This window comes from Scardinius erythrophthalmus, assembly GCF_964197995.2.
Source record: "Scardinius erythrophthalmus genome assembly, chromosome: 25".
Taxonomy (NCBI): domain Eukaryota; kingdom Metazoa; phylum Chordata; class Actinopteri; order Cypriniformes; family Leuciscidae; genus Scardinius; species Scardinius erythrophthalmus.
Window position 1 is genome coordinate 30,319,954 of NC_138245.1, and position 24,999 is coordinate 30,344,952.

The following is a 24,999-nucleotide window of genomic DNA, read 5'->3' on the forward strand; positions in this document are numbered from 1 at the left end:
AGAAAAACTGTAATACATGAAACTAGAAATAAACTAAAGTTTGATGATGATGGATGAAAAAAGAAACGCTGTTATTGTAAATGAGTAAGAAATAATTATATTTGACAACACCACCAGAAGGGGGAGACAGAGAGAGAGTTCTGTTCATGTCTGGATAAAGATTATATATCGAATGAATTTATTAGGCTATTATTATCTTATTTTATTAATTACATGGCACTTTATTTTAATTCTATTCTATATTTATTTTTCTTGTCATTTGTTTTGTATTTGGTTGTAGAGAAATACTGAACATGTGCTGAAGATATTTAGAAGATTTAAAAAGAAGAAGAGGAAGGAGACAATTATGAAGACATTGGAAAAGAATGTCAGATCTGATGGTGTCGAGCGCCAAAATGCAGATTAGCAGCATTCATAACCTGTCACGTGATTCTGTGTTGTGATTGGCTGCTGCATGGCTGTAAATGACCCACAGTAGTATCATGTAAACATGTAAAACATCCAAGGGTTAACTCACTTTAAACTTTAAATAAAAGGAAAGCTTTAAAGTCAACAGGTTGAACTAAAAATGATTAAGCTGTCAGTTAAATCGAAGAAAAGTTTCCGTCAGAACTTGTTGATGAGGAAAATAAGGTCTTTATCAGTAATTGTACATGTTCTGTGAACCTGCTCTCATTTATTCAGTCTCAGAAAAAAAGGTACAAAAGCTGTCACTGGGACAGTTCCCTTCAAAAGGGTTCTAATATGTAGCCTACCATTTAGGTACTAATATGTGCACTTTTGGTATCAATATGTACCTTTGAATGATGTACAGCTTTTGTTGTACAGAGTTTCTGTTTTCTTCCACTCAAATAACCATCAATCTTTTACCACCACATGACTGATCAGACCTGATATTCTGGTTTGAAAGACACCGGTTTAAGACGCCCTTAATCATTTGCCTCTATTCTGAGCACCTGAATGTCAAGTGCGTATGCTCTTGTACATTTTATTTGATTTTTCTAACTCGTAGTTTGAATTTTTGCTCTAGTTTTTTACTTGAATGATTTCCACCGATAGTTTATGCTAGTTTTATGCAGATTTTTGTTTGGATAAAAAAAGGAGGCAGAGCAGATGGAAGAAGGTAAGAAGTTTAAGATGTCAAATTGTCATTTGCTTTTCCCATATAAATACATTGTGTACTCTAAATAAAACTGTTTAGTTCTTTATCTGTAAACTTACCTAAATGTGTATATAGAATTAACATATAGGCTAGAATTAACTACATTTATTTTCTAGTTTAACAGGTTTTTATTTCATGAAAACTTTGCTTGGCATGTTTTAATAAAACCACATGAGCTTAAACTGAAATCAGACATGTTTAGACACGACTGGCAGTAAAAATAAGAAAGAAAAACAACTGGAAATTTGATTTTACTGTTTAGATGCATTTCCAAAAATCCGATTCACGGATAGTTTGATGTTTCTAACATGTTTTTGTGTGTATGATTAATTTAAAACAAGAATCAAAACTCAAAGTCAAAAAGTTAAGTTGTTTATTTTACAACTAAAAATTAACTTGAGTGTGAATCATCATTTTGATACTATTTTTTAAAACTTTGCTTTATTAAAATAATCACAATAAAATGTAAAAAAAAAAGATGTCATGTTTTTTTTCTGACAGAAGTAAGAGCCGTTGTTCTGGGGATGAAGAAATCTGACAAAGCCTCAGTGATAAACAGCATTTTAGGTGGTGAAGTCGCGTCTGACAAACACTTTGTGAAGTCTGTGAGGAATGACGGAGAAGCGAATGGAAGGAAGATAACTCTGATTAACACTCCATGCTGGTGGGAGAACTTTGGTTTGCAAGATTCCCCAGAAGTCGTCAAACAGGAACTGGTTTGCAGTGTTTTCAAGTGTCCACCGGGACCTCATGTGTTTCTGCAGGTCATTAATCTCAGTTTGCCTTTCACTGAAGAAAACAGACTGAGCATTGAGAAGCACTTCAGTCTGTTTGGTGAGAGAATCTGGAGACACACTATTGTGCTCTTCACACGAGCCGATTCACTGAAGGACAAATACAGTGATCAGCGCATGAAGAATCCAGATCTGCAGAAGATCATACAGAGATGTGGAGACAAATATCACTTCTTTAATTTCAAAAACAAAAGTGCTGTCGTTCATGAACTGCTTATCAAGATTAATGATCTCGTGGCAGAAAACAATGGCAAGCATTTTGAAACACATGATGACATGCTTCTAGAGATGAAGAGAAAGAGAAATGAAAATGAAGGAAGAGCAGAAGCCAGACAAAAAATGTTGCAGGATAAAAGAAATCGGCTGAAAGAAATGGGTAAGTAAAGCACATGCACACAAGTCAAAAGTTTGGCTATCTTAAGGGCTTTTAACACAGCTTAACCCCTTATTATCGAAGTAAACCCCTGTAAACACACTTCTAATTCAACACCGCTTTTGTGCTGTTAAAGGGTTAGTTCACCCAAAAATGAAAATTCTGTCAGTAATTACTCTCCATCATGTTGCCCCAACCCCGTAAGACTTTCGTTCATCTTCGGAACACAAATTAAGATTTTTTTGATGAAATCTGAGAGCTGGCTCATGTTAAAGGTCCCATTGCATGAAAATGTCACTTTATGAGGTTTTTTAACCTTAATATGAGTTCCCCTAGCCTGCCTATGGTCCCCCAGTGGCTAGACGTTTTGATGGGTGTAAACCAAGCCCTGGGTATTTTTGAGAAAATGAAAGCTCAGATGGGCGAATGTAGAAATCTTCCCCTTATGTCATCATAAGATTAACTTCACGTCGTTTCTCTTAGTAGGATGAAAATAATCTTATTTAAACTGATAAATATACAGATAGCGATCAAAGAACAATCCCTTTACAGTCGCCCAAGCTGTCAATCACACAGCGCGAGTTTATCTGGACACTTGCCAAAACTCGTTATGAAATCAATGACGCTGTTACACTGCACAGCGAAGCTCTTACTGTACTTACCTCATATTTGCATTGGTGAAATCATTAGTGAGAGTGCAGAAACTGCGTTGCAATGATAAGATCTTCATTCACGCAATCAACAGACTGTCATCTGCTCAATGCTCATCACTGCAACCTTTTATGTGATGGGAATAGATCTAAATACTTAAAAAACTTCTCACAATTCGTTAATCCCGATAGCTGTAATAGTAAAAACGTATAATAGCTGTAATAGTAAAAGTGTTCGAGAGAGTTCCACATGTAATGCTAGATATTTCATATGCAAGCATGTCAGCCAATCACAGCAGAGGGCGTTTACATTGAAGTCTCACAGCAGCCAATCACAGCAGTGGGCGTTTACACTGAAGTCTCACAGCAGACACGCCCCTTCAAACAGAGCGTTCAAATCAGAGGCTAAAATCAGGCTAGGAAAAATGCCTTTTATTTCTAAATTATAACAAATTTTGATCTAAAAAACCTACTAACATTATAAGGGCACCCCAGGAAACATTCTAAAATAATAAAATAATCCATGCAATGGGACCTTTAACAAATCGCATGCGCCGTCATCCAATCAATGTTCACTGTAAATATGCAAATAAAGGATGTTTACCCAGGGTTTAGGAATGTAGCGTGAAACAGAATACCCGGGATTAATTGTTAACCCTGGGTAAATTATGAGCAAACATGAAGCAAGATAATCCAGGATTCCGTTTACTGGAGTCTTCGAATGACCCGGGGTTAATTATTTCAAGCGTGTAAAGCCCTCAATATGTTTAAATGGGTGGTTGAATATGATTTCACTTTGCTAACTTTAGTTAGTGTGTAATGTTGCTGTTTGAGCATAAACAACATCTGCAAAGTTACAACGCTCAAAGTTCAAAGCAAAGGGAGATATTTGCTTTTAATGAAATCGCTTTTTAAGGACTACAACAAACGGCTGGTAGAGACTACACCACAATCCTCCCGGGTTAGTGACATCACCAACCCTAGAATTTACATAAACCCCGCCCCCTGAACATGATTTATAAATTATCAAGACAGAATATGCTAATCAATGACTAGAGGATAACTACACATCAGCTTCATAAATTAATCAACTAACCATTCAGAAATGTCCTGTTGCTTCTACATGTTGTCTCTTCTAGGGTCTTTCCATCTTTCTGACTCCGGTTTGAACATAAAAGCCTAAAAGTGTTTGAAATTTTCAGTGCATGTGTGTGTGAGGTAAAAGGATAGAGCTGGTAAGTCCCGCCCATCCGTAAAACCCCAAGTGGACCTCTAGTTTGAAAAATCGTCAATGCAAGTGAATGGGAGAAAATAATTATTTTCTGGTCCCGTTTGAATTGTGCCATGAATGTGAACATATGTTGTCTGTGAATTTTTTATATAACTTTTCATGTTATGAGTTTGACAGTATATTGTATGATTCTTTGGCTAGCAGTTGTGGAGAAGACATAACGAGAAAGACTACATGTCGCCTATGTGACGTCACCCCATAACACATTTTCCCTCCACTTGTCAAATCACGGTGCTAATGCTGCGATAATCTATGGAGACAGAACGAGATGCCTGTGTGTTTTGTACCCAAATGTTACCATTCAAACAAAATGGGCTGTTCTTTCTTCAGATTCCCGTCTGATGTAAAAACTAGGAATCACTGGATAAAACGGATGCTGTAGTCCAAGAGTGCTCTCACACAAAGTCTAACCGTATCAAACTTCTACCCGCTAAATTGTAGCATTCTTCACATGAAAAATTATATAAAAAATTCACAAACAACATATGTTCACATTCATGGCAAAATTCAAACGGGACCAGAAAATAATTATTTTCTCACATTCACTTGCATTGACGATTTTTCAATCTAGAGGTCCAGTGGGGTTAGCGGAAGGGGCGGGACTCACCAGCTCTATACAAGCTGTTGAAGCTCCGCCCTCTGTGCTGGGAGCAGAAGCTCATTTGCATTTAAAGGGACAGACACAAAAACTGTGTTTTTGCTCACCCTCAAAAATTGACAACTTTAACATGCCATATAAAATATCTATAAAATAGGTATTTTGTGCTAAAACTTCACATACTGTACACAGTCTGGGGACATCAAATTTTTTTTTACATCTTGTGAAAAGGGCCTTTAAACATCTAATAAAATTCTAAAATTATAATTCTATTTTTTGTTTGTTTGTTTTTGGAGAAGAAGCTGTGGCTCCGCTCTGTAAACTGAGAATCGTTCTGCTGGGTTGGATTCTGTCTGGGAAGAGTGCAACTGCAAACACCATCTTCAATAATATATTTCAGATGGAAAAATCACAAACGGGCACAACTTATACAGGTGATGTAAATGGCAGAAAAATAACTGTGTTGGACACCCCAAGCTGGTGGAAGTATTTCTCCTCGAAATTCAACCCGAAGTTTTCTCAGGCTACAACCCTGGAGAGCATGGGCCAATCACAACACATGCAGTTCCCTCACGCCATGATCTTGGTGATTCCTATTGATACTTCATTCAAGAATGAACAGAGAAGAATCATTGCAGAGCGTATGGCCATTCTTGGAGAAGACGTCTGGAGACACACTATAGTTCTGTTCACGTGGCGTGACAGGTTTCCAGATATATCGATCGAGCAGCACATCGAGAGTGAAGGTGAAGCCATTCAGTGGCTGATTGAGAAATGCAGGAACAGATATCATGTGTTTGACAACACAGACAAGAATCGAGCTCAAGTCACAGAGCTGCTCCAGAAGATCGACGAGATGGCGGCAGAAAACAGTCTGTTCAGTCTCAAAAGCGTTGAAGAAGAAAGCGTTCATGTGTGTGACACAGCAGACGACGAGGAAATAAGTCTGGACAGTGACCAGTTAATGAAACTGATATACCTGGAGGTGCAAAACAGGCGTAAAGAGATCAAAATGAAGCTAGAAGAATCAGGGATGGATTTCAGTGGATGTAAAGCAGATGACGGGAGCATAGGACAGCCTCCAAATGGTAAATTGGCAATTCTGTCTAATTTCCATAGACATATTATAGCTGCAAACAGCAAAGGACTTCTATAAATGTTGTCTTAATGTTGAATTTGAGCAATTTTCTGTCATCTTCCTCTTCTAGTGTCGGAAAATGATAAACCCAATGAGGAGAGAAGGATAGAAATTAAGCTAGAAGAATCAGGGATGGATGTCAGTGGATGTATAGCAGACAACAAGAGAAGACGGTTGAGCATAGAACAGCCTCCAGACGGTAAATTGGCAATTCTGTCTAATTTCCATAGACATATTATAGCTGCAAACAGCAAAGGACTTCTATAAATGTTGTCTTAATGTTGCATTTGAGCATTTTTCTGTGTCATCTTCTAGTGTCGGATAATGACAAACTCAAGGAGAAGATAAGGAGAGAAGTAAGAAGATGGGATGCAATTATATTGGATGTGATGTTGAACAATCTGAATCCTGAAGCATCATATGGTGAGTTATTGTAGATTTACATGATGAATCACATTGCTTAAAACATTTTTTTTTAGTTTAACAACATGCCAAAATTCATTCTCTGCCATTTATTTTTTCATATTCATGACATACAGGTGAAATGAGTCCAAGTAGAAATGCAATGGTGACAAGATGGCTTCAGAAATGTGAGGAATACAGCACATCTAAAACATCAGGATATGAAACAAACTCAGAACTCAGTGATCAAGTAGAAGATCCACAAAATCCAGAGATGTCAGATAATGCATCCAAACTTCAAACAATGCATGCCTAAAAACCAGTTTGCATTGGTTTTAAAACCAATTTAATTTGCAATTATTTGTTAAATATGTGTTTTTCTAGTTATTAATATGTTTGAGTTCCTAGAGCTCTTCCTGTCCGATTTTACGGAAAAATCGGATCTATTGGAGACGTCAAATATTTCGCCAAAAGAGCACAGACACAGTACAATCCACATGGGAAAATCTTAGAGTAAAACAAGCAGCTGTGAAAAATGTGATACAGTGTTTTGCCAGATAAGAAGTGTATCTAGGTATCATCTTTTATATCTCTTTTAACTCCTTTTATAACTGTTTTAATTTTCCTTGCTTTTATTTTGTGATTATTTTAATTCCTTTCTGTGTAAAGCATTTTGAATTACCAGTGTATGAAATGTGCTATATGAATAAGCCTAGGCTATTTTTTAATTAATATCTGATATTGTTGTATAATATCAAATATACAGGCTATAATATATATATATATATATATATATATATATATATATATATATATATATATATATATATATATATATATATATATATATATATATATATATATATATATATATATATATATATTACTTTACATTATAAATTTCATCATAATATAAAGTAATTACTGCTAATGTAATGTATCAGGAAAGTATGGTTTTGATTCCTGTATAATGTATCATGCTTATTTAACTTTGTACATAATTGCATTTTATCAAGTTAAAAATAAAGAAATTGTTGAGTTATCTGTTCTCCTGTGACATTTATTTTAAAAGTCGGTTTCCCTTCTGGGACTTTTATTTTGAAAGTAGCATTCTCTTCTGGGACCTTTATTTTGAAAGTAGTATTCTCTTCTGGGACTTTTATTTTGAAGTCTTAAAGGTTCAGTGTCGGTCTGTCAGGCGGTGTGTTTGTCATGACAGGAGCAGATTTAACATCCCTGAGATAGGGTGAGATATGTGATTCATGTGTTTTATAACATTTATACTGATTATGCGAGGATATCGATACATAAAGAAGGAAAGTAAAGTATTTTAATCAGGTATTATTTCCTGATTAGCAAATCATGTGTCTCGTGCGCTAACGCTAAAAGCTCATGTCACCTCTACAAACATTTAACAATTCAACTAACGTTAAGTTACTGACAGGCGATTAAATAGGCTATTTAGTATTTATACAGCCAGAGAGCAAATTAATCGTCTTACAGGATTCAGATTAGTAAATATTCAAGTTAACAGCATAGAGTTTATAAAATGTAACTTTTATGACTATCTTTTAAAATACATTACTCTTGCGTTTTATTATGCTCATTGTTTGAATATAAACATTTAATCATATATTTGCATTTTACTCTATTAGCCATCAGGCTGTTAATAATTTTGTCTGTGTCTAATATTACATCATGAGTTACTTTCACTTTTGTATTCCTGACATAACGTAATTGTAAACTGTACCATGATTGTTTTTTTACATGCTCCATGTTACTTAAAAGAAAACCATGGTATTATCATAGCACACAAAACATGGTAATGCTATATTACATATTAGTTGATGAGAAGAGTTTCCATATTAATTATCCTCAAAATCAAATTTATATGTTTTATTTCCCAGTTTCGACAGCTCTGATGTGAAAGTCTTGAAGATAAGAGTGAGTAAAAATCATTTATAAATGATAAAGCGATAATCCAAAGTAGCTTCTCCTGAATTTCCTGATGTTTCTGAAGTATTCCCAGTACAGGTGTGGAAATGGAGCAGTCAGATCGTTCTCCGCTGAAGCGTTTTGTGCTGGCCAAAAAGAAGATCGGCGAGGTTTTCGAGCAGCTCTTAGATTACGTTCAGGAGGGCTCAGAGTTTGTGAAAGGTAATCTTTGATTTGACTGAAAATATCCAATCACACAGATTCTCCACTGACTTGATTAGATCAGAAATGTGCAAATGTTGGTCTAATACAGCAGACAGCAACAGTTGCCAAAGTAGGATTGGTTTGTTCGTTGCGAAGGGTTAATAACTATTGTAGTATTTGCATGTGTTTTGTTTATTCTCTTGTATTCGTCAACAGAAACCTCTAATAATGAGTCGCTGGAGAATATTGCAAACAGGAGCCAGTTGAATGACATAGAGACGTACACAAGCAAACTGTCCGACATTAAAGGAGTGTTATCTCGCAATCATATGAAGGTGGCCTTTTTCGGCAGGTGAGTTTCGTGTTTGAGCAGAAGTTCCACATGTGTTTCGCTTCAGTAAATGTTACAAACACCCTCTGTTCGTTGTTTCATCAGAACGAGCAATGGTAAGAGCACGGTCGTGAACGCCATGCTGCATGACCGCGTGCTTCCCAGCGGCATCGGTCACACCACCAACTGCTTCCTCAGCGTGGAGGGAACGGACGAGGACAAGGCCTTTCTGAAGACCGAGGGGTCCGAGGAGGAGAAGAGCATCAAGGTAAAGACAAGTGCAGGTTTTCTCCTATTCAATAAACACACAATAGATATAGATATATGCAAAATAGAATCGCCATTGGCTAGTACATATTTTTGGTTTACTCGCCAGACTGATATACTATTTTATATGCAGTAGTCAACATTTGAAGTGGATCAAAAAAGTTAATCTTAGTTGTTAGTTGTTAGTCCCGACGGGATTAGTTTAACATGGAGAGCTGGTGTAAAGTAATAATTACCAGAGCTTCTCTGTGATTTTAGTCCTGTCCGAATGTGCATCTCAGTAATCATTTTACTGAAGGCGACTTTTACCTTCAGTAAAAAGGTCTGGAAAAATTACCACAGGTAACACTAATCCCGTGCGAATAGACCCGCTGTAAATATGTTCCTAAATATTTCGTCATTTCCTGTTTAAAAGTAGTTTTCCGCAGTTTTTCAAGTATGGAGACGCTTGAAAAAGCATCAGTTGCGTTCTAGATGCTGGGACGAGTCTGTGGCAAAACTCAAGTGTTTTCCACACACCATTCAGATCAGAGAGAAGATCGAAAGCACTTGTTAGAGGCAGAAACATCTTTTAGCGTTAGATAAGTGCCTATCCAGAAATTTGCGCTCTGCAAGTGAACGTCGTCTTGTGGTGCCATCTCAAAGAGGCACAAAATCTCTTTCTCGGACCTTCACCTGGACTATTCCCTGCTGGTGGAATGATCCGCCAAACTCAACCAGAGTCCGTGGCCATTTTCAAGAAGCGGCTGAAGACGCATCTTTTTCGGCAACACTTGATCCATTAATACTAACACTTTCGCTTCTATTCTATATCTGTTTATAAAAAATAAAATAAAAGTACATGTACTGCGTTAGATGACACTGGGAAGTGTCATAGCACTTGCATATTGTTGTCCTATTGTTAGTTTAACTGCTTCTATTGTTCTCATTTGTAAGTCGTTTTGTATAAAAGTGTCTAAATGAATAAATGTAAACGTGTGTGTGTATGTGTATGTGTGTATATATATATGATTCCACCAAATCAGCTTATCTTTTGAAAAATGGCACAGCTTTTTTAAAATCTGAACGTACACTCTTACATCAGTCAATCAAGCATTATATTATGATATGATAATCAAGCACTATTTAATGATAGAACTTTAGTAATTATAACTAAAACTTGGTAACCATGCATGAATGCATATTTGTCATTTTAACTGAACTTAGGACTGGTGCTTAAGATATTGTTGGTCATTCAGCGTTTCCGTAAAAAAATAATAGTTATTATTATTAAAAGATAATAATAAATCTACCACTAATAACAATATACAACGCACTAAGGATTGATGAGCTGCTGGGTTCATGAATATTAATCATGCTGTCAACGTTCGCTCGAACTGATTTGCTGAAATCAAAACAGGGATAAGCGTCAGCCAATGAGATTGCCGTTTGCGTATAAGTCCCGCCCACTACAGGAGAAACCGGCATATCTTCTGCTTGTTCTTAAAAGCTGAATAATTCCAAATGAACTGTTATTTTGACAGGAAATACAATAAAGAATATCGTTTACATCTAACGCATCGATTCTGCGTAGCATGTAAGTCTCTCTCTTTCTCTCTCTCTCTCTCTCTGCGTGTGTGTGTGAGAAACACAGCGCTCTCAGCAAAGCGACTGCGAATCATGTGCCTTCACACTAGACTTTACACTACGTCAAATACTTAATGAAAAAAAAAAATAATGAGTTGCACATATAATAGTGTTTATAGTCATAAAACGGCCTCTTAAAGTGCATATGATGAAGGCCAGATACACTCTTTCTCTGCAGACAGTAAATCAGTTGGCTCACGCGCTACACATGGATGAGAGTTTGGATGCTGGCTGTCTCGTGAAAGTGTTCTGGCCCAAGACGAAGTGTGCCCTGCTCCGAGACGACCTGGTTCTGGTGGACAGGTACGCTTCCATGAGCCCAAGATGCTGTTGATATGTCCCGTTGTAGCATCGTATGAAGAGTAAAGTGTGTATGTTTGACTGTTCTTACAGCCCTGGAACTGACGTCACCACACAGCTGGACAGCTGGATCGACAAGTTCTGTCTGGATGCGGATGTGTTTGTGTTGGTGGCCAACTCTGAATCTACACTCATGAACACGGTGGGTTAAAAACGCTGGATTATTAAACTGTCAAACATTAATCTGACTGGCATGTGGTGTCACATGGTGTGAAGTGTGTGCTAATATGGGAAAGTATGCAGAGGAGGAGGAGGCGTTGCTCAGTGTTTGGTTCAGAGGAATGCAGTGCTGGCTTTAGATCACGCACAGACGGAGGCATGCCTGCTATCCCAGGATGCTTCAGTTGATTTCAGGGCCTCTCTCGGGGGATTTTCATAAAGGGCAGATAAACACTCCATTATAAATGACATCTCCCCTAACGTTCAGGCGGCATTACTCATGGAAAAACATGAAGAAATCTAAATTTATATTATTTGTACCAGGGTTTTTATAAAACTAAAACCATTAAAACATTTTAGATACTTCAAATAAAATAAACATGAACTGAAATGAACTATAAAAAAACAACTTGTTATTATTTATCTTGATGTACTAAATAATTCAAACTGAAATAAAAATGAATAAAAACTATGTAAACCTATTAAAAAACAAAAACAATAAAAATGGCAAAAAGGCCTTTTTAATTAAAGATTAAAATGAAAACAATGTAACCGTGTATGACCTGAAACATTTATGGTGGCATACTGTAAACATATGGAACATATGAACATATGAACTAAATTATATAAGATCAAAAGTATAATGAAATGTAAGCATAGATAAATAAATTACACATCAAAGAATGTGAAACACGAAATGAAATACACTTTGAGATAAAATGTTGAGGATAACATGAAAGAACTGAATAAAATAGCATTTCATTTTGTATTTTACATCCCTTTTCATTTTACATTAACAAAATGTATTTAACGCCTTATTTCTTCTTTCATAATTTAGTCTGTTACATCCCTATATATATATATATATATATAATTATTCCCATCTGAGATAGCCAATGTTTTGGATATTTTTTCTCATTATTTTCAGGTGTTCCTGTAGTTCTGTGTTCAAGTGCACATTCTTCATGTTCCCGACTGATTTAATGCAGTAGTTTATTGCTGCTCAACAGCTGATTTGATAAGAGTGAACACATGTGTTGTCTTTACACTGCCAGTGGGTGTGTGGGTGTGTGTGTGTGGGTGTGTGTTTGTCCTTTACAGTGTTTCCATCAAATGACCACTAGTGAACTCAACCTCATCAACCTCTTTGTTATTTCTTTTTAAAGGAGAAGCATTTCTTCCACAAAGTCAACGAACGGCTCTCAAAGCCCAACATCTTCATCCTGAACAATCGCTGGGATGCTTCTGCTAACGAACCGGAGTACATGGAGGACGTGAGTTTATGTGGATCACTACTAGGGCTGTACTCAACCAAAGAAAATCTTGGTCGACTGAAGTCCTGAAGTTTTCGACTAAAAATCGACTAAAATCGACTAAAAATGACGTTAGAAAAAAAACTTTAAATTAATTAGCTGCTATTTTTTACAGTCTATGGGCTGAACATAGGAGCTCAGCTTCGCGGCTGAGACACGAATAGACTATTAACTTAAAGCTTTTACTCTTAAACACAAAAGGCACGTCCACTTTAATAAAAAAATAATATTTATTAAACAAACCAGATCAAGTAATATTCAGCAAACCTTCTAGTAGCCTACTTTCTTCAATCTGTCCGTCTTCTCCGGTGAGTTGGGCTAATCCAAAAGAAGTGAAAACAAGGGGGGTGTTCTGAAGACAGACTGTTACCTGTGAAACAGCGGTGCTCTGAAAACACCCCCATTACCAATTAGTGCTTTCCACCTGATGAAATGAACGCGGCAAAACTGATGAAATGAACGCGGCAAAACTGATTACCGGTAAATGAACGCAACAAAACTAATGAAATGAACATTACATTAATGAACAAAATCGACCAATCAGAATTTTGGTCGAGCCAGACCGTATCGACCAAATAATCGACTAATCGACTGGGAGAAAACAGCCCTAATCACTATGGATGTTCCTGAAGCAAAATGAAATGTATCTCTGTCTCGGATATGTCACTGATGTGGGGTTGTGTTAACGGTCACAGGTGCGTAAGCAGCACACGGACAGGTGTGTGAACTTCCTGGTGGAGGAGCTGAAGGTCGTGGATCGAGCTCAGGCGCCTAACCGTATTTTCTTCGTGTCGGCGAAGGAGGTGCTGAACTCGCGGATGCAGCGGGCGCAGGGTATGCCAGAGACTGGTAAGAGTGGGATCTTAAAGGGGGATCACGTGGCAGAGCCAGATACTCACTGCCCGCATGACATCTAGTGGATGGGAATCATAGATTTGGGTATTTAAAAAAATTATCTGTCATGGCATTTTTTTGTATCACAAAAGCCACATTTGCAAACTGGCCATTCAGACTGACTGTGATTGTATTGCTGCACGTGGTTGAATTGTTGGTCATACTAGTATCCGTTCCTACTGTGGGTTCCCCTGACGTTATTGGTGGGTTGCACTGTAGTGCTACAAGGTCCAAGTGTGTTCCCTATGAGTTACTCTGTTAAACCTGGAAGTGTGTTTAGAGCTTGATAAAGATGCTTGTGTGTGTTCACAGGTGGCGCTCTCGCTGAGGGGTTTCCGGAACGACTGAAGGAGTTCCAGAAGTTTGAGAGATTGTTCGAGGCAAGTAGGAGCAGATACTGCGTTTGCTAGATAGGAGAGCTCTGGCTGTTTTAGGTTACATGATAACACAAAAACAAGACTAACACCTGTTATAGCCAGATGTGTTTTTATCTGGATTAATCAGAGTTTTTGTTCTAAACAGCGATTCACGACGAGCAACATGAGATTATATTTTCGACACACAACATTATAAACGTAACATCTGCGTCTGCAAACAATATATGCATACATAGATCGCTTAGATCCTCATAAAACTTGTTCAAAATAGTTTATTGTAGAATAAGACACAATTTTTATGTTGTCTATTCGCTGTCATCATCCTCCTGTCACTGTCGCTGGTTTGTGTTAAGAAAAAACAAGCGTGTTGTGATGTTTAACGAGCGTTCAAGTACTCGATGGCTTCCGACAGTGCCGACTAGTGGTTGAAGTAGTCGACTACCCGCAAGCCCTAATACAAAGAATGATAACGATAATCTCAGGTACTGATTATGCGCATTATTTAATGTTAAAATAATTTATCGTGCGTTTGAATATCATTTTGTGTTACCTGTTTATGTATTTATCCATTCTGTTGTGAGAGCAGTGTGTTTGCAGAGAGACTCCGCCCACACGCTCTTCTGATTGGCTGTGATTCTTGATTGATTTGGTTGCGAGTGCACTGCGTTTGCAGAGATACTCCGCCCACACGCTCTTCTGATTGGCTGTGATTCTTGATTGATTTGGTTGCGAGTGCACTGCGTTTGCAGAGAGACTCCGCCCACACACTCTTCTGATTGGCTCTGATTTTTTTCTTTTTGGGATTTTGTCACGTCTCGTAGTTGAAATTAAATTTGTATTTGATAGCTGCCTTAGCAATGCAAACTACGATGGAAATTCTATCTCTACTGATTATTTAGTTGCTTTAGCGTTTGTTGCATTATAACATGTGGACAGATTTGGATGATTAACTCATGTTTACAGTAAGCAGTGGGTGAAACAGTTTACAGATAATCTCAGTCCAGGTCAGATGATACCTGTTTGAAGACTTCGGTGTGTGTCAGATAAAGAACCATCATCAATCAAATGTGAGATAGAAAAAATGTAAGTGCTAAATGTGCAATCCCTATATGCCTTATTTTAGCTAGAACCATTGCATCACTAGAGATTTGTTAACCAGCACTAGTTATTTAAGAGAGTCCAGCTCTTCACACAGAGACTACATGATAATGAATATCACAAACACACTTCAAAATTAAAGTTATATTGTTCATAATGGAAATGAAGCCTATTATTAGGAACATTGAGATGTAAAACATCATAACAGTCCTAAAATGTGCTTTATTTTCTATTAAAAAAAAAAAAATCTTATTTTTTACATCAATTTTGGGATGATGTTCTTGATAGTCACAATCTACATTTACATATTAATTCTTCATATTGATATTACATTTTAAGACGATTTCTAGAGAAGCTCACTTCTTCTTTTGATATGATTGCGTGCGGTCAGTGTTTACGCTGGTCTGTCTCTCCACTGTGAGCGTCTCTGTGCACATGTAATCTTCAATCTGTGTCGTCATTGCTGAAGTCTAGATTTACTGAGGCGAGGACATTTTGTTTCTTTAGTTCAGTTTGAATTTCTGTTTCACCCTCTTCTTTCTGTTCGTTCGGTGTGGATGGAGTTATTTTACAGTATATTTCAGTTTTTTTGTGTTGAAACAAATATACTTTTGTTGATATTATTTTTTTAGAAGAATCCCAGAAATACAGTGATCAAAAAAAGAATCTGACACCACATTTAAATCTAGGACTTTTCTGTGTGAGTGCAAGCTGTTGTAGCTCCGCCCCCTGTGCCGGGAGCAGCAGCTCATTTGCATTTAAAGGGACAGACACAAAACTGCGTTTTTTGCTCACCCTCAAAAATAGACAATTTTAACATGCTATATAAAAATATCTGTGGGGTATTTTGAGCTAAAACTTCACATGTACACTCTGGGGACATCAAAGACTTATTTTACATCTTGTGTCTAGTCAAAATAGTAATAAAAAAATGTGGTGCTCTGAGACTTTTTGACCTTACTGTAATTCCTTTGGGACAACGGTTGTGTTTTCATGTCTTTTGCGTTCATTGCATCGGTTTGTTTATTGATGGTTTACTTTTATGTTCATGCTGCTGTGAGATGAATTGGAGAGCCGTTGACGTATAGGGTTTAGATTTGCTGCAGTTTTTTATTTTAATTTCGGACGATTTAGTTTACGGCTGCAGCAGGTTTGAACCTTTAACCCTTTAAAGTCATAAAGTCGGCTCCTGTCACAGTAGCGTGTGTGTGTGTGTGTGTGTGTGTGCATGACCTCGCAGGAGTGTATCTCGCATTCAGCAGTGAAAACAAAGTTTGAGCACCACACAATCAGAGCAAAGCAGATCACTGAAACGGTCAAAGACATCATGGATCAAATCAACATCGCCGCCGCGGACAAGAGGTGCGTCCTGTTCTTCTGTCTTCTTTTCTCTTTATGTCACAGGAATAATGTACCAGAAGGTCTGGTAATCTACAGCAAGAGAGCAGATTATTTTGGAGCGATTCGTCTCTGAAATGAGTTTAAAAAAATTGATAAAATCCAGTGTTGATAAAATATCTCAAGTGTCGGGAGAAAATTTTCATATTACGATAGCTGATTAAGCTTTTATCACGGTATTGAATTAACTTGCAAAACTTAAGCGTTGTCCTCCTAACAGGCCTAATAACTTTTTGTTCTTATAACAAAAAAAAACTTCGAACCAGGGTTATCATCGTTAAATAAAACTATTAAAACATTTTTGTTTGAAATAAAGCTGAAATAAAATAAAAAATAAATATTATTTGAAAAACTTTAAATGAAATTCAGAAATTTTGAATTGAGTTTGAGATTTGAGGCAAAATTTCTGAATTTCATTTAGTTTAAGTTTTTCAACTAATATTTATATTTTATTTTATTTCAGCTTTATTTCAAACAAAAATGTTTTAATAGTTTTATTTAACGATGATAACCCTGGTTCAAAGAACAAAGTTATTAGGCCTGTTAGGAGGACGACGCTTACGTTTAAATAAAAGTTTAAGTTAAGGCACTAAGATTATTAACTGGAAATAAATTAAAACTAAAACTAAAAAATAATTGAAAATTTTTTTTTTTTTTTTTTTTTAATTTAATTAGCAATCACCATGGTATAAGTACCATTATACCATGGTCCGTCTGAATACTCAATTCTGATTGGCTGGAATAAACGGTTTAATGCACAGGTAGTTCCAAGTCTGTTTAATATTTTAAATTAAATTTAAATAAATGTAATCTAACACACTACTTTATCTCATGTGTGATTCAAAGCAGGCAGAATGCTGGATCTAACGAGCCGTACCTGACGAACATAACCATCAATTTTACCCTTCCAGTCAAATCACAAACATTAATAACATCTTTAAGTTCTCAATGATGGCAAAAGACCGTGGTGTAAGCGGGATAGCGATTTTAATGCACTTCGTGGAGGCAAACACCCTTCGCTTTGCATCGGGCATTTCTTTGCCTCCAAGTTGTGCATTAAAATCGTTTAATGCACAGCTAGCCGTGGGTTATCCCTCACATGTCTAATCTCAAAGCTTCATTGTCATCGCTCATGTAGTCACACGTGTTGTGTCTGATCGCAGGGTCGTCTCTCTGGAGGACAGAGAGTATCTAATTGACCGACTGGATTTTGTCCGCAATCAACTAAACCTGCTCATCCAGGACATCAAGAAAAAAATAGAGGCCATCACAAAGGAGGTAGAAAACAAGGTAAACCAGAGGAATCCACTAACTGTTCACCTTGATGATAAAACTACTTTTTACAACATGCATTTAACTTCCTAAGCAGAATATTCTGTTTTTAAACATCAGAATTTCATTTAATTCAAATTTTGGCATAAGGGTTAGGTTAGCCTAATTTCAAGTTGTTTTTATTCTTCCTTGTTAGTTAGTCTTGCTGTCATGTGACCCACTGCTGTTTATGTGTAATCTGACCAGTCTTTCGACTTAGAATCCACAGCAGATTTAATGTTGTGTGAACGTCTTCCTGTGTTTGTGTGTCTCAGGTGTCGAATGCCATGGCAGAGGAGATCTGCCGTCTATCTGTGCTCATAGACGAGTTTCATTCGGATTTTCACCCGTCTCAAAATGTGCTTAAAATCTACAAATCTGTGAGTTCGCCCTCGCCTCTTCAAAGTCAAAATCAGAATAGACATTTATCAACGGTTTCATGTTTTGTAAATGGATGAGCAGAGTTGACCTGTGATTTTCACTTGTATTTTCAGGATCTTCTCAGCCATATCGAGCAGGGCATGGGCAAGAATCTGGCCTTCCGCTGTTCCGATGCTGTAAACGACTCTGTGCAGTCCTCTCAGAAAGACATGATCGGTATGTGAGAACACCAGGTCCCGGACAGACACAATGACCTGTGTTTGATATTTAAACGGCAGTAGGTGACAGTCCTATTAATAGATAATGCCTGATAACCGGTGAAGTGTTGCTTATTTAGTTCTTTACAAACATTACTGTGTTATCTGGCTCTCTGGAATACTTAATTATGGTTGCTCAGTGGTGCAAATCTACTGTAACGACGCTAAACAGTAGTAAGTAAAATCTATATGTTGAATAATGTTAAATAATTTTCTTAGTCTTTTCTTCCTGTGACAGGGCAGTCGAGACAAGCTACAAGAGTTTACTTTGAATGAGATGCCAGATACAGTAACCAAAATACCAGTAAAAACCAGGAAAAATGTATGGAACTTTTAATTATGAATATGCCAAAATACACCAGGACTCTTATTTTGAAATGTTTATGCATTACTTTTCCCAGCTGCTCATTCAAAAGAATGAGGGAGAAAAAATATGCTTTCAACATATAATATAAATCCCATAAAGTAAACATTGTCATAATTCATCAATCTAGCAATCTATTGGCATAAACGAAATGTATTCATTGATTCATTGACAGAGTATTTTGGCATGTTCATAATTAAAAGTCCTGCATTATGCATACTTTTTTGTCTCGACTGCTTGACTTTACTTTGAAATGTGAAATTACTTTGAAATCACTAATAAAATTATAGCATTTTTTTATTTGCACACATGCTTCTTAATGCATCTTACAGTTCGTTTACATCTATTTTGTCGCAAATTAAATGCTCACACACTGTCGAGCCTTGCGTTATCCCTCATGTATGTAGCAGTTCCCTGAAGATGCTCATGGTATGAGTATGATAAATGAGCGAGTTCAGTAATCGACCTGCCTATTCTCTCTCCAGAGTGTCTGAAGCCTCTGCTGCCCTCCGCTGTGCAGAACCAGCTCCACATGCTCATTCCCTGCCGGAAGTTTGAGCTCAGCTACGACCTGAACTGCGCCACTCTCTGCTCAGACTTCCAGGAAAACATCGAGTTCCAGTTCTCTTTGGGCTGGACCGCCCTGGTCCACCGCTTCCTCGGTCCTGTCAACGGCAGACGGGCCTTGATGCTGGTGGATCAAAAATTGCAGGTACAGTCAAACCAAACATTATTCAGATATCATTTTTCATATTTTTTTTACTAGTGGGTGCAGGACACTGTAGTTATTTTATGCAAGTAAGGATAGCATAATAAATTAAACTGCGACATATTATACCAAAATATTCTTCATAACTTATTCAGACACTTTGAGCTGATCATGTTTTGCAGAAGTGTTTTTCTTTAATTGCTAATGAGACCTTTTTACACACACAGACTGATCAAAATTAAGCATTGCTTTGTAGTTGGTTGAGCTAAACTGGTATTATCTAATTGTGTATTTAAATTTAACCGCTGACAGATATTCAATATAATTCATTTGTGAGACAGTCTAACAGAAGGACGGACAAAACCAGAGAAATATCAACTGAGTTCTTGACCTATTTTATTACCATTTTCTAAACTGTAGCAAATAAACTGTGATAATGTGAGAAATGTTGAAATAAATTTTGGTTTGACGGTACATGCATCAGCTAAAGTGAAATCTGCATTAGCATTGGTGGACAATTAGATGCCTTTTGATTTGTTTTTAGTCTAAAATGCAAGCGAAACAGACTCTATTTAAATTTTTAATTGTGTATTATATTGTCTTTTAAGCTGACGGCACCGCTCACCCCTTCAGCACCAGCGGTGGTTCAGTCTCAGATCCCCAGAGCTCCTGGAGGTCAAGGTCAGATTCAGGCTTCAATGGCGCAGGAGGAACTCATGATGTCAATGGTGAACAACCTGGCCTCTCTCACCTCACGCACATCTATGAGCGTGGTCATCGTCGGAGGAGTGGTGAGAATTATCCCAGTGCTTCCTTATTAATGCTTTACAGAATTCCCTATATTTTATATATGTGACCCTGGATCACGTCACCAGTCTCGAGTCGCACGGGTTTATCTGTGGCAATAGCCAACAATACATCGTATGGGTCAAATTTATCAATTTTTCTTTTATGCCAAAAATCATTAGGGTATTAAGTAAAGATCATATTCCATTAAGATATTTTGTACATTTCCTACTGTAAATATATAAAACATTTATTTTTGTGAGTGAATGCAGCACAATCGTGAACATAAATGCACTACTTTTATTTTTTTTCATAGTTTTATTTGTAAGTTATGATACATGAAACAAAACATATATACATGACATTACATTTGTCATTTTTCTTTTACAAAATCAGACTAAAAAAAATTAAATTACATTACATTAAAAAGCACAACAGCAATTCAGACCTCACTTAATCGGCTGTACTTATCATTAACATAAAATCTAAAACATACAGAATGTTATTGCAATTAATTTGCAATAAGAGAAGGTAAATGCTCCAGAAAAGGTCCCCAAATTTTTTCAAAAGTTTTCGATGATTTCCTTACATTGTAAAGGATTTTCTCAGGGGTGCAATATGAAATGAGTTTATAACGACCAAAATCTAGGGTTGTTACTAATTAGGATACCTATAACCTTTGAAGATACATCAATTATATATTCCCAAAAATCATTCAAAACAAGACAATTCCAAAGCATATGGAGTAAATCTCCTTCAGACGTTTTACACCTTTGACATTTTGCAGATATATCAGTATTTAACATGTGAAGTTTCTGAGGAGTATAATATGTTCGATGCAGGATATTAAATTGGATTTGTCTATGTTTGGTAGATGTTAACATAGTTTGCATTCTTTCCATAAGACATTCCCACTCCATCAGATCATATTTACAGTCAAGGTCTCTTTCCCATCTCTGCTTCAAGATTACGTTGTCAAATGGCTTAAAATTATGTGTTAATGTTAAATGCACAACTTTAAGAGATTTTTCTTAATGTTTTGATTTTTTTGCACTCCCAGATTCCAGATTTTCAATAGTTGTATCTCGACCAAATATTGTCCTATCCTAGCAAACCACACATCAATGGAAAGCTTATTTATTCAGCTTTCATATGATGTATACATCTCAATTTAAAAAAATTGACCCATGTGACTGGTTTTGTGGTCCAGGGTCTCAGTTTGTGTGACTGTCAGAAGAGTTTCTTGGCCAGAAAAAGCTGAAACGTGGCCCAGCTTTCAAAAGTCAAAAGATGTGATCATATTAGTGAAATTTCGTCATGAAAAAAAGCGATGTATGAAGCACAGATGTCACTTTCGAACCAAGCAGCTTTCTTTTGTTCAACGTGGCGAATCTGTGACCAACTGAACTGATGCGGAAATCTGCATGGGGAAATATTTCATCCTCATGAGAAATTCCCAATCACTTTAATTCCTATTGAAATGACTGAATTTTACCCATGAAAGTGCAAATGTGACGCACCTTAAGACACCCAATATCTGAATTGTAATGTGTTTGAATCATAAATTGAGATACTTGTCATTATCAGTAGCTGTAGTGTAAAAGTGTGGTCACATTAATGAAACTTCAGCAAAATTGGTTAATTGTACGCAGATCTTTAAAATCAAGCATCTGTGAATTCGCAAGACTAACTTGATATGTTGCGAAACCTGCGTTAGGGAATTTTTTTGGCCCAATCGTGTGAATTCCTATTGAAATGACTGGATTTTGCCCACAAAATTAACCAAATGTGAACTTAACTTTCCTGGGTGGAAATGAATGCATTGAAGTTCATCTCGATACCTTTTGTTTAGGTGTGGCGAACAGTCGGCTGGCGTCTGATCGCTCTCTCCATGAGTCTGTATGGCATGCTGTACCTGTTTGAGAAACTCACCTGGACAACCAAAGCCAAGGAGAGAGCCCTGAAGAGACAGTTTGTGGAATACGCCACCGAGAAACTTCAAATGATCATCAGTTTCACCAGCTCAAACTGCAGCCACCAAGTGCAACAGTACGAGTTCATCTGGATATTCACACCCGACTCCATTTGAAATTAGAGTTTAGTCCGTGAGGAAGCTGTTTGATTTCACTTCGGGTGAAATTAATGTCTAGGTTATGGTGTCCATGTAGACAATGCAGTTAACAAGTTGTTTAATATGGCTTCATGTGCATAAGTGAACTACTATTGATCATTTGCTGGTAATAGTATAGCAGTATAATACATTTTTTTCATTGCTGCTCAGAAATTGAGTTCATTGCAAGTTTTTTTAAATTGTACTTTAAGTCCTTTTTTGTGCATGCAAATAAAAAATAATTTAGTTCCTGTATGTTAAAATGTTCTTGTTTTTCGGATACAGGGAAATTGCCAGCACATTCGCCCGACTCTGCCAGCAAGTTGACATCACCCAGAAGGACCTGGAGAATGAAATCCAACGCCTCACTGACAAGATCCAGAAGCTGGAAACTGTACAGAACCGATCTAAAGTGCTCAGGTCAGGCCACAGATCTTGAAACAGTTTTTGAGCTATCACTGAGCATGTTTACATACATGCCAGTACACTGATAACTCCCAAAATATGCTTATTGAATTAGCCGTTGTCCCAGTTTACATGTAATACAATAACTTGACAATGCAAGTAAACCACGTTTAAAAGACTTAATTAAAAAAATCAGGCCTCGGTAGTGATGTCCATTTGTTTTATGTGAGATGTGATGTTGAAGAGGACCTATTATCAGTCTTGATTTTGTTTTAAGGCTCTAATAAAATTGTTTTTCATGCTTAAATGTTCAAAAACTTTATTTTAATTTATTTTAAACATTATTTTCCTCATATTCTCCATTGTTGCGGCTCCTCTCTTCCCAGTCTGTCAGTAACACTCTGTTTAGTTCCTGTCTCTATGAAGCCCCTCCTTCTGAAAAGCACACTGTGCTCTGATTGGTCGGCTGGAGCAGTGTGTTGTGATTGGTCAAGCACTTCGAATGTGTTTGGGGAATGTCCCGCCCCTTTCCATAACTGCTAGTTTAACACACTACTAACTAACTCAACCAGGCCCCGCCCCTTTATTCTGCATATTCATTATTTAAATGAGGAATATTGTGACGTGTTCGTTCCCGGAAGAAACTCAAGACTACAGTGTTCATGGAGTTCAGAAACACTGACGCTGATATAAAGAAGAACTAATAGCTTTTTCATGCATAAACAGCAACATTACACTAAAGAAAGATGAACATGTAACAAAATAGGCCTTCTTTAAAAAATGCATCTTGTGCTTTAAGTTTCATCTAAGAAAAGTTTTCCACATCTGTAATATTGGTTATTTTGAGCTGTTTGTAATAATAGACATGTTTACTTTTTGACAGACATAAAGCCACAGCTCTGGAAAAGCAGTTGGAGGATTTCAGCTCCCAGTATCTGCGTCCTCAGCCCTGAATCCGAGTTCACACGGACGCTCAGCTCCTCTCAGAGAGTGACGTAGCTCGTGAAGACTGTACGCCCTGCTGTTTAGGGAATTCTCAGCTCAACAGATGTTGCAAGGAATGTGGAGGGGAAAAATGTTACTTTTAGTTTAACTGTAAGATTAAAGCTGGCTCAGTGCGGTATTTTGGTTGAAGTTTTTCTGTACAGAGATCGTCTCACTTGAAACTAAAAAACACTATTTTGTAAACTGTGAAACTGCAATATGAAGCAAAACATGAGGGAAAAAACAGATGGAATTTTGCAATAGAGGTTCTGTAAAACTTTTTTCCTAGAACAAACTTACTTGTACCAAGCCTTTTTCACCGAGCCTTTTTCTTCCGAAACAGAGTTCATGCCATCAGACAAGGAAATCTGATTTTGTAGATTTGCCTTTTGAACACAAAGCCTATTTTCTATACGTTCCTTGGTAGTAGTTTCAATGAATCTAAGTCGGTATTAAAATTCTCTTCATGAATTTCCTGTTGTTTCTAAATATATGTAAAATAATGTAATCCAATGTAAAAGCTCCTCATATGTAATAAATAGAATATTACTGAATTGTTATATGCATTCCATTACTGTGGGAAACCAAACTCTGACGTTTTGATGTTTAGATTTAACGCTATCAATCCCAAAGAAAAAAATCTTCATATTGAGATGTAAGGTTTTATTAATAGATGAAATTTCTGTATAATCAATGGGCGGGTCTATTAAACATAATGGGCGGGTCTAAGCCTGTCAGATCCGCCCACTGTGTTGAATAGAATCACCCATTTATTATACAACATTTTATTTATTAAAGTATTGTTGTTTCATTTATTTTAATATAATCACAAAAATTACAACATTATAATCCTTAATTTAAAAAAATTTGTTTTTGGATAATGCTTGATGAATGATGAATGTTTGATTGACATCTGTTTTAAAACAATTAGCGTGTTATCAGCCATTTTGCACCTGTGAGTTCGTGTGTGTGTTCGCCCATTCAGTTAATTTGCAGAAAATGTTAGAAAAACACCAGGGATATTCAAAATTCTATTAAAAAAATACTTTTAGAAAAAAGCTCATTATTACACCCGTCCATCAGCAACTTCGGCTCGTTCTGTAACTAACAGGTAAGTCGTTTTGTTTCGCAAATATCTTTTTTTATGTGTTATTTTGTATGGGGTGGGAGGATCGTGTCTGGGCAATATAGTGACTTGACGCGAGATATTCTTTCTACACCTTTGTCCAAATTTTATAGTTCGAGTTAATAATCCCCAACGATATAATAATACTTGGGCCTATTGTGAGTTAATTTCGATGACGTTGACATTGGACATGACA

General features: G+C 36.8%; 2 protein-coding genes across 4 annotated transcripts; both read left to right on the plus strand.

The window, feature by feature from the left end:
- The first annotated feature begins 976 nt into the window (after positions 1-976).
- LOC308685746 (GTPase IMAP family member 8) lies at positions 977-7,118 on the plus strand. Its single transcript, XM_081357704.1, has 6 exons — positions 977-1,123; positions 1,664-2,332; positions 5,165-5,956; positions 6,077-6,205; positions 6,322-6,429; positions 6,546-7,118. Exons 1-6 carry the CDS (start codon positions 1,114-1,116, stop codon positions 6,722-6,724), a joined length of 1,887 nt encoding a protein of 628 aa, XP_081213830.1. The 5' UTR covers positions 977-1,113; the 3' UTR covers positions 6,725-7,118.
- Positions 7,119-7,562: 444 nt separating this feature from the next.
- On the plus strand, positions 7,563-24,231 carry mfn1b (mitofusin 1b). Of its 3 annotated transcripts, none has more exons than XM_081357376.1 (19): positions 7,563-7,654; positions 8,316-8,352; positions 8,429-8,565; positions 8,764-8,899; positions 8,984-9,146; positions 10,950-11,074; positions 11,165-11,273; positions 12,457-12,564; positions 13,299-13,452; positions 13,810-13,877; positions 16,213-16,334; positions 17,534-17,660; positions 17,957-18,061; positions 18,176-18,278; positions 19,169-19,395; positions 20,001-20,183; positions 22,031-22,227; positions 22,574-22,708; positions 23,577-24,231. In XM_081357376.1, exons 3-19 carry the CDS (start codon positions 8,451-8,453, stop codon positions 23,644-23,646), a joined length of 2,247 nt encoding a protein of 748 aa, XP_081213502.1. In that variant the 5' UTR covers positions 7,563-7,654; positions 8,316-8,352; positions 8,429-8,450; the 3' UTR covers positions 23,647-24,231. The 3 variants fall into 3 exon arrangements, with proteins under 3 accessions (XP_081213502.1, XP_081213503.1, XP_081213504.1); XM_081357377.1 differs by having other exon boundaries at positions 7,600-7,746; XM_081357378.1 differs by lacking the exon at positions 7,563-7,654 and adding an exon at positions 8,197-8,230.
- Positions 24,232-24,999: the final 768 nt, after the last annotated feature.

What these genes read in the sequence shown, in the direction of transcription:
- LOC308685746 (XM_081357704.1), top strand. An exon ending in CATAGGACAGCCTCCAAATG is followed by an intron (nt 5,957 to 6,076) that starts GTAAATTGGCAA and finishes TTCCTCTTCTAG; the next exon opens with TGTCGGAAAATGATAAACCC. An exon ending in CATAGAACAGCCTCCAGACG is followed by an intron (nt 6,206 to 6,321) that starts GTAAATTGGCAA and finishes GTCATCTTCTAG; the next exon opens with TGTCGGATAATGACAAACTC.
- mfn1b (XM_081357376.1), top strand. Translation starts at nt 8,451, where the DNA reads ATGGAGCAGTCAGATCGTTCTCCGCTGAAGCGTTTTGTGCTGGCCAAA. An exon ending in TGCTTAAAATCTACAAATCT is followed by an intron (nt 18,062 to 18,175) that starts GTGAGTTCGCCC and finishes TTGTATTTTCAG; the next exon opens with GATCTTCTCAGCCATATCGA. An exon ending in TGGTGGATCAAAAATTGCAG is followed by an intron (nt 19,396 to 20,000) that starts GTACAGTCAAAC and finishes TTGTCTTTTAAG; the next exon opens with CTGACGGCACCGCTCACCCC.